This window comes from Geospiza fortis, unplaced genomic scaffold (genome assembly GCF_000277835.1).
Source record: "Geospiza fortis unplaced genomic scaffold, GeoFor_1.0 scaffold57, whole genome shotgun sequence".
NCBI lineage: Eukaryota > Metazoa > Chordata > Aves > Passeriformes > Thraupidae > Geospiza > Geospiza fortis.
Genome location: NW_005054561.1, coordinates 286,412 through 296,143, shown reverse-complemented (window position 1 = coordinate 296,143; position 9,732 = coordinate 286,412). Strand labels below are relative to the sequence as shown.

At 51.3% G+C, this 9,732-nt stretch overlaps 1 protein-coding gene across 1 annotated transcript in view; it reads right to left on the bottom strand.

The window, feature by feature from the left end:
- The window catches only part of ZNF341 (zinc finger protein 341), a 17,714-nt gene that overhangs the window by 4,466 nt on the left and 3,516 nt on the right, over positions 1 to 9,732 (bottom strand). The window contains 8 exon segments of the mRNA XM_005429640.1: positions 320 to 344; positions 1,203 to 1,299; positions 3,773 to 3,981; positions 4,949 to 5,136; positions 6,380 to 6,570; positions 7,579 to 7,663; positions 8,226 to 8,421; positions 9,645 to 9,732. The exon segment at positions 9,645 to 9,732 is cut by the window's right edge and continues 59 nt beyond it. Coding sequence (XP_005429697.1) covers positions 320 to 344; positions 1,203 to 1,299; positions 3,773 to 3,981; positions 4,949 to 5,136; positions 6,380 to 6,570; positions 7,579 to 7,663; positions 8,226 to 8,421; positions 9,645 to 9,732 — 1,079 coding nt within the window.

Genomic DNA, 9,732 nt, shown 5'->3' with positions numbered 1-9,732 from the left:
ACACCTGCAACACACAAACACAGAGATCAGGGGACACCTGGAACACACACCTGCAACACACAAACACAGAGATCAGGGGACACCTGGAACACACACCTGCAACACACAAACACAGAGATCAGGGGACACCTGGAACACACACCTGCAACACACAAACACAGAGATCAGGGGGACACCTGGAACACACAAACACAGACATCAGGGGGACACCTGCAACACATAAACACACACCTGCAAACACAAACACACATACCTGCAACACACACAAACACAGAGCTCAGGGGGACACCTGCAGCACACAAACACACATTTGCAACACAAACACATGGCTCAGAGGGGAACACCTATACCACAAACACACAGCTCAGAGGGAACATCTGCAACATACACACACAGAACTCAGGGGGACACCTGCAACATACAAACACAGAGGTCAGAGGAAACATCTGCAGCACACAAACACACACCTGCAGCACACAAACACAGGGCTCAGGGGGAACACCTGCAACACACACACACCAGCAACACCCAAACACACAGCTCAGAGCTGGCACCACACACAGGACATCACAGAGCTAGCACAGAGTGTGTAGCCAGGATAAAACACATAAGAATCATGGAATGGTTTGGGTTGGAAGGGACCTTAAAGATCAACCAGTCCTGCTGCTGTAAGCAGGGGCACCTTCCACTATCCCAGGCTGCTCCAAGCCCTGGCCAACCTGGCCTGGGACACTGCCAGGGACGGGGCAGCCACAGCTGCTCTGGGCAACCTGAGCAAGAAGCTCAGTCACTGCTTTCCCAGGAAGGATGCACTGTGAAAACCTTCAGGATTGTATAATGAAAGTATAGATAGGGCTTTAAAAACAAGCCAACAAAAATTTGAAACAGAAAAAGTGTCAGAACTTTCTTAAGAAGCACACAAGCTGAAACCTTGCTGTCAATTATGTAACACTGTGCTGAGCAGCAGCATCCCAGAAGGATGCCCAGCCTCCCACCAAACCCAGCAGTAGGATGGGCTGGGCGAGGATCCCCAGCAATTCCTACCTTCCCCACAGAGTTAACTTCACTTTCTGAAGTGAAGCTTCATCATAATCTATCCAAGGCTCCTACTTATGGAGCTGAGGGTTCCTGTCCCCCTCAGAGCCCTTGGTGTCCAGGCCTGGCTCAGCAGGCCATGCTGACCATCCATGGTCAGCACTCACCTTCTGGCAGTGAGGGCAGGGGAAGTTGTGCGTTGCTGTCTGCAGATGGTGCTCCAGGGCTTCTGGGGTGGAGTATTTATTGACACACTTCACACACCTGCATGTGGAAAGGACAGAGCCTGTGAGCAAGGCTACTGCAGCACACCCCACACCACAGGCACACCTGCCCAGCCCAGCCACCTTCCAGGGTGATCTTTGACAGGACTGATACACAAAATAACCACTCAGGTGCTCTAAAACCTCAGCAACCCACGTGCCAGTTCACACTCACACTTAGCATCCTTCAGAGAGGGAGATGCTGGAAAACTGGGTGGAGAAGCCTTTAAATACCAGTGCACTTGCCACAGGCTGCCATGGGAGCAGCCAGACTTGAGCACATATTCCACACTGCTTCCTTATGGAGACAAGCCTTAGGTAAGGACTTCACTTTCCTTCAAACACCTCCTCCCATCTTCACTGCTTGAAGACATCAGCCCCCAGAGAAGGAGCTGAGAGTGGGAACACAGGATGGCAGGGGTCACACATCCTGCCAGTGCTTCTGCCAGAGGGCTCTGCCAAAGCTGACTGATAGCAGGTACTGGGGACAGGCACCATCAGCAGTGAGGTCAGAGGCACTCACGCCCTGCTCCTGCTGTGAAACCCCTTCTCCCTAGGTCAGACTAAAACCTCCTCAAGCTCAAGCAAGGTTCTGATCTCAGGGATCCCCACTACCAAGCTGTAGAACAAAGCTCAGTAGTGCAAGGATAACTAGAAACCATGGTCTAGGCAAGAATTAGCAGATATTTATTCCATGAAGTTCCTAAGTGACTCCAGGATCTCCTGGGCTTCCTACTTCCCCTGAACATATCCATGGGCTTTCCAAAAGCTATGTAGAGCTCTTTGTGGAACTCCTCACACCTTCCCTCCACAGGAGCAGAAAACCTTTCCAAGGAACAGACCCTTTTGCAGCAAATGGATAGGAAACTTTCTTCTGGGCACGGCTTCTACAACTGTTCCAGACTGCAAGGCAAGATGCATTCTATTACCATCTGCATGGCAGTTATCTTCTGTTCAGTGGGCAGTTTCCCTTATCTCTGCCACACCCACTCCTCCCTCTGGGGAGGCCCCTGCTGATAACAGCTATTGAATGTCCCTGCATGGCTGATAAGAACTACAGCATCCCACTGGGAGATGGGAGCCCAGAGGGAGGAGCCAAGCATTCCTACCTGGATATAATCTGGAGATTCTGGAACACCCGCACAGCTTCTCCACTGGATTTCCCAGAGGAGCAGCAGCTGCCTCTGCCACTGGATCTTCAGAGGCAGAGACTGCACCTTTCTCCAGGATCCCTGCTCCAGCAGAACCCCCCCTGACACTGCAGGAGGGCTGAGCCACAATTCCAATGGGACTGCTGCCAGCACCCTGACCCACAGGGTGTCACGTTGGGTTCTGACTCTGGCAGTGTTGTTTTAGTTTACTGCATTGTTTATCTTTTGGTTTTCTTCCCTATTAAAGAACTGTTATTTCCTGCTCCCATATTTTTGCCTGAAAGCCCCTTAATTTAAAATTTATAGCAATTCAGAGGGGTGAGGAGGGTTTACATTCTCCATTTCAGGGGAGGCTCCTGCTTTCCTTAGCAGAAACATAGCTTTCCAAACCAAGACAACAACCCACAATCCCTTTGCTGCAGGCAAAGAATCATAGAAAACAGGCTGGGAAGGGCTTCCCTGGGTCTCTGACCCAGCCTAGGGCAGGTTCAGCCATGTGTATTTGTCCTGGTTTAGGGTCCTGGTTCCCTAGGAACTTCACTGCCTGCCTTCACTGTCAGAATCAGTCTTAAAGGTGCAAAACTTATTTCTGGGCTAAACAGATGAATGGGGATACAATTCAGCATCATAAAGTCACCCCAGGACACCATCTCACTCTTGACTGGTGATAAGAAGAATTGCAGTGATGGGATCTTCCCACATAAGCAATCCCAGCTTTTCACTGTCATTCAAAGAGACTCCCTGAAGCCATGATATTTTCTGAAAAATCCCTTTGCCAGGATTTTTCTCCTGAGAAGCTGAGAAGCCTCAGAGGAAAAGAAAAACAATGATTATCTGCTGCTGTAGAATGCAACAGGCGCATCTTTGATTGGTCTTATGTGGTTGTTTCTAATTAATGGCCAATCACAGTCCAGCTGGCTGGGACTCTCTGATCAGTCACAAGATTTTATTATCATTCCATTCCACTTCTCTCCTTGCTAGCCTTCTGATGAAATCCTTTCTTCTATTCTTTTAGTATAGTCTTAATATAATATATATCATAAAATAATAAATCAGCCTTCTGAAACATGGAGTCAGGATTCTCATCTCTTCCCTGGTCCTGGGACCCCTGTGAACACCACCACAACTCCCGGCATTCCAAATGACTCCCTGCATTCAAAGTGCTTGGCCTTTGCAGTCTGGTGGAGGGAACCCACCCCCTGTGTCACCTGGGTGTCCAAAAGCACCACAGCCACAGGGCCCCCTGTCCCCTCTAAGGTCCCACCAAGCATGCTCTGCACCCACTCACTCCTACAAGCCTTGTGAGCAGCGATTGTACTGTACTTGTACACGGCCATGTCCTTCTTGGGGCTGTGCTGGGGCAGCAGGCTGTGTGAGTACTGGTGCACGCCCAGCTCGTACAGCGAGGGGAAGTCCTTGCTGCAGAGGTGGCAGCGGTAACTCAGCTCCTCCTGGTGGCTCTTGATGTGCTCAAGGAAGGACTCCAGCTTCTGGAAGGTCTGGGCACAGGTCTTCACCACACATTTGTATACCTGGGGGAAGGGAGAGCAACTGGAGAGGCTCACCATGGAAACAGGCAGGGAAAGCCCTCTGCCAACAGGCAGAAGTGCCTTCCTTTCTGGAAAGAAGCACAGACTGTCAGGGCACACCCCTGAGAAAGCAAGGTGGGACAAAGGGGTGTTGATGTGAGGGCCTGAAACCACTTGAGTGGGTGGGACCACAATACCCCGAAGTGATTGTCCCAGGACCTAAGAGCTGCCACTTACACTGAAAATTTTGGACTTCACAGAATCATAAAGGTTGGAAAAGACCTCCAAGGTCAGTGAGTCCAATCTTTGAGAGAACACCACCTCGTTAACTAAACCACAGCACCAAGTGCAGTCAGTTACTGAACACTTCCAGGGAGGATGACTGCACCAGTTTCCTGGACAGCCTAGTGCAATGCCTGATAATCCTCTCAGTAAAGCAATTCCTTCTGATGTCCAACCTGAACTTCCCCTGGCACAGCTTGAGGCTGTTTCCTCTAGTCCTGTCCCTTGTGGGAACAGAGCCTGACTCCCCTCTGGCTGCACCCTCCTGTCAGGAGTTGTGGAGAATGAGGAGGTTCCCTCTGAGCCTCCTTTTCTTCAGGCTGAGCCTCCCCAGCTCCCTCAGCCCCTCTCCTCTGCCTTACTCTCTAGAACCCTTCCCCAGCTCTGCTGCTCTTTTGTGGCAGGCTCCAGCACCTCCATGTCTTTCTGAAAGTGAAGGGCCCAGAACTGGACACACTTCACTTCTTTGCTTCCTCTCTAGCCACCCAAACCTTCTTTCTGAATTTCTCACTCAGTTTTCAAAGGAGTTTCCAAAGCCACCCAGCCACACAGTTACAACCCTGAGAGTTGAGCTGCATGTGAAGAACTGGCAGCTCTACAGATCAAAAGGCTCAGGTCAAACCCTGAAAACACATTATATGGAGCCAATCACAATATTGCCACCCAGCCAGGCACCCTCTGTCCCTACCTGCTCATTCTTGTGCTGTGTCATGTGTGACTTGAGCTGGAAGTAGGTGTTGAACTTGCTGGGGCAGAACTGGCACTGGTAGGAGCTGTCAATGAGGACAACCTGCTTGGCCTCCAGCTTGGCCGCCTCGCTCTCCTCCAAGGGGCTCAGCTCCTGGGCCGGGGGCACCGCGTTCCTGGGGGGCAATCCTGGGGAGAGAGAGTCCCAGCCTGCCATGAGACAGCTCTGCAAGCTGCTCTGCAAGCCCCATGCTGCCAGCACACACCAGGTCAGGCCCTCCTCCCTTTCAAAGACAGGCTCTTCAGATCACATGAATCTCACTAACAGGGTTGTTTAAAATTTGTTGACAGATTATTAAGGGCTCTGACCCTTCCATCTTCCCCTCCCTAGCCCATTCTCTTTTTCCAGGGATATAACTGTGCTCTGTGGAGCAGTCAGAAAAGGCCTCCTGTCACAGACATGAAAAATTCTTTCGATAGGATTTTTTCTCCTGAGAAGCCGAGAGGCCTCAAAAACAAAATGTAAACAATAATTATATGCTGCTGTGGAATGCAACAGGTAGATCTGTAATTAGTGTCATGTAGTTGTTTCTAATTAATAGCCAATCACAGTCCAGCTGTCTCAGACTGTCTCAGTCAATCACAAACCTTTGTTATCATTCCTTTTCTATTCTTAGCTAGCCTTCTGATGAAATCCTTTCTTCTATTCTTTTAGTATAGTTTTAATATAATATATATCATAATATAATAAATCAAACCTTCTAAAACAGAGTTAATATTCTTGTCTTTTCCCTCATCCTAAAACCCCTGCAAACACCACCACAGCCTCCACCAGTGAACCAGCGCCAGGAGACAGGAGGTAAGATCCAGCCAGTGGTTCACAGTCCAGGATGCATACAAACAGAGTTCCAGTTGTCCTAGACGTGACATTGCCACTGCATTCCCTCCCCTAGATGCCACCAGCAGAAAAGGCACCCAGACACCAGCAAGGAGCTCTTCTCTGCCTCAAGTATTTACAGGTGGCCACTGTGGGCAGATCCAGACCTGCACAGTGCAAAGCCAGAGCACTGGGCTATCCTAAACCAGCAGCTGTGTGTCCCCTGGGGCAGAGCTGCCAGGTGTGGCTTGTGCACTGCCAAAGCTGTACTGCCAGGGAGTGAGAAGGAGAAGACACCTGGCCCTGTTTATGCACATACTGGGACAGAGTCTGGAGCCCCTGTCTCCAGCAGCACCTGAACCCACCATGGGGGTATAAAATGATGCAGCTTCCAGCTGGAGCTGAGCAAATGCCTCTCCTGGTGTGAGATGCTAAACACTACCAAGGAATGCAGACAGCACACACAGCTCCTCTCCCTCCCTGTGGAGGTGCAGAGACCTGCAGCCTCCTCACACCAGTGCTCTGCCCCACACACACCGTGCCCAGGTACCACACCTGTGTTCTCCTCGTCCTCAGGCTGGCTGGGGTTCAGGGCCATGACCTGCACAGTGATGGAGTTGCGGGAGATGGTGCAGCCCAGCCCTGGAGGCCACACCTTATGGGTCTGCATGTGCTTCTTCACGTTGGACTTCTGGGCAAAGGCACGACCACACACGATGCACTGGAAGGGCTTCTCACCTGTGTGACTGAAGGACAAGGTACCAGGTCAGCAGTGGTGGAGACAGGAGGCAGCCCCCAGGCACAGCCTGTGGGGGGACAAGGACAGTGTCCCCAGATCTGCCAGCACTTGGTTTGGCAGATCACACCTGGACCCACCAAACAAGGCTTTGAGACCTCATTCACCAGAGGAGGTGCATTGTGAGAGGCCTGGGGAAATGAGGCTGGTGCACAGACAAAACACCTGTGGTCTGGGAATGACAGGGGATCAAAGGAAGAAGCAGGAGAGGAAAACAGATCTGCAGCAACATCAGGGTCCCTGCACAGACCTTGGGGACTTCATCACTTTCTTAAGGTTACAAGCTTTTCCTTCCCTGTCACCCTTCTCTCTCCTGCATACATCTTTTCTAGCTTGCAGCCCCCGTATCTGCCCAAATGCGCTCTCCTTTGTCCACAGCAAAAAAGGTTTTTCTACTCCGCCCTTCTGCTTCAAGAGAAAGTAAGAGTCCAGGCTGGGAAGAGGTGCAAAAACCACCACTTGTTCCTTCCCATCAGTTCTGAGTCCAGATGACTCCACTGAGGGAAAGAACTCTGCAGATTTCAGCTTCCTCCTGCCAGGGAAAAGCTCTGTGATTAGAGCTCCCTGTACAGACACCGAGCTTGGCTTACACTTTGCTAACAGCAGCAAACAGGAAGGCTGCAACTTGCTAGGGAGGGAGAGGAAAGGGAAGGGCAGAGGCAAGCAGTGAGAATGCTGCTACTCCAGTGATCAGACAAGAGGTTTGGCTGTCAAGGTCTCATCAACAAGGAAAATAAGCCTCCAGTCCCAGCTCACAATCAGCATGAAGATTACATCCATGATACAGCCTTCATTCCAGTCACTGAGGAAAAGGTATCCTGGGGTGAGAAGCATGAAGAATCCCTCCCATTGCAGCACAGATTCTGGGACATAAACTGGGCTGCACAGACTCCCTCAGCAGAGCTGTGCCCTGCTCCAGCCCAGTCACCCTGCTGTGTGCAGGGCAGGGCACTGTTACCTCCTGATGTGCTGCTGCAGGTCAAAGTTCTTGGTAAAGGCCTTGTCACAGTATGTGCATTTCAGCTTGGGGGACTTGGGTTTGCCTGAAAGGAAGAGCACACACAGGAATGAGATCACTAGGCACAGTCCTGTCCCCACAGCCTCACAGGGCCCTCACCTCAGGACATGACTGCTCAGGACCAATAAAGAGCTTATAGGAAGATAAGATCTGCCTGGCCAGACTGGGCACAAACATTCATTAACACAGCCTGAGACAACTCTACAAATCCTGAGCAGTGCAGTCTGCTGGGGAGGGCATCCCCTCAGGCAACAACCATTGCCTTCCAGGGACCTTTCCAGCTACAAAGCACCAGCCTTAAAGGTGCTCTGGGCATTGGGAAAAGACACAGCATGAGTGAGAGGAAGGGCCTCAGCTCTGTCTCTGCTGTGAAACCCCTAAGGTCATCCACCAATTTCATGCAAGGCCTTGTGTTCCCCTTCCAGAGCTGCACAGCCAATGCCACCCCTCAGGGAGCCCATGGCTCAGCAGCCCAGCTGGGACAAGCGCAGTGACCCTCAGGGCAGGGGTTGGAAGGGATTCACCTTCCTGCAGCCCACTCAGGACAAGCCCAGTGACCCACAGGGAAGGTGCTGGAGGGGACTCACCTTCCTGCAGCCCACTCTCGTTCTTGCAGCGGCGAGTTTTGGCAGCAGCAGGGGAATCAAAACCAACCACAGAGCCTCCTCCTGCACTGCTCAGGGGGGTGGGAGCACTGGTGCTCTTGGCCTTGAAGCCCTGCTTCCCAGGGCTGTACACAGGGGGAGAGGGGTACACTGGGCTTTCCACACACTGGCTTGGTACCTGTGAGAGAGCAGTTCATCAATGGAACGTGTTTGCTACAGAGAATTATACCATGCCCTAACTTCCATCTCTGCCCACACCAGGCTGCAGTTGGGTTGACTTTTCTTCTGCTAAACTGGATCAAATTTCTGGTTCACCAGGCCAACAATGTCTCTCTAACCAAAACTGACACCCTGCACAATGTGGAACTCTACTGCTGAACATCAAAAGCATTCAGAAGTTATTACACCAGGAACAGGGCAGCAAAGAAACACTCTGAGGAGCTGTCTTGTGCCCCATCTATGTCTCATGCCTGGAAGAGTTTCTTATCCCTCTGGAGCAGGTTACCAGAAGGGTCACTGTTGACCCTGTGGGTTCACACCAGTCCTGAAGCAGGGATCTCCAGGTCCTGCTGCCTGTCCTGGCAGGACTGCAGAAGGAAAGGAAGGCACAAGGAAACTCCAGGTGCCAAAGCACAGCTGTTTATGACAGCAGCAGGATTAGGAAAGAACACTTAAGAGACAGAGTGATGAGTCTGGGGTGACAATTTAAAGGCATTTCTGCTGCCCACTCTGATAAATTAACACAGACCATTATTTAGCCAACATCTCCATCCATTCCTGTCCACTGGCACTTCCAGATCAGATTCCAGTTACACAGGTAAGGATGCCACACCTCAGCCACACCCAGCAGCTCCTGTTGTGAAGGGCAGTGCAAATGCAGAGACTGCAAACAGCTGATCCACCAGTAAATCCACACCTTGCCTGTGCCATTCTTTAGCAAAAGCCACCTTGACAAGCTCATTGAGATTTAGACTGGATTTTTCCCTCCACATAAGCTGAAGTGTGCAGTGTGATGCTCTGTGCTTCTACAGAAGGTGAGGCTCTCACCTCTCACTCCCAGCATATGCAGGCATCCCTCGGCCAGAAACAAGTGTTCAGGTCTCCTAAGCCTGTGCCAGTCCTCTGTCTCTGTTGGCTGTTTCTCCTGTTCTCAGAATCCTCATCATCTTACTGATCTCTTGTTTGCTGCCTTCTCCCAGAGAAGATAATTGTTGTCAAATAACCTAGCCCATCTTCCCACACTGCAATTCCACATTCCTCAAGGCCAGATTGGATGGGGCTTGGAGCAATCTGATCCAGTGGGAGGTGTCCATCCCCAAGGCAGGGGATGAGCTTTAAGATCCCTTCCAACCCAACCCATTCTGTGATTCTCTGAGGACAGATCCTTAGGAGCAGCCTTACCTCCATGGGCGGGTATGGCTGCATGCCCAGGGTCTGGATCTCCACGGTGCTGGATGCTGCCATGGGAGCAGGGGCACTGTACACCTCC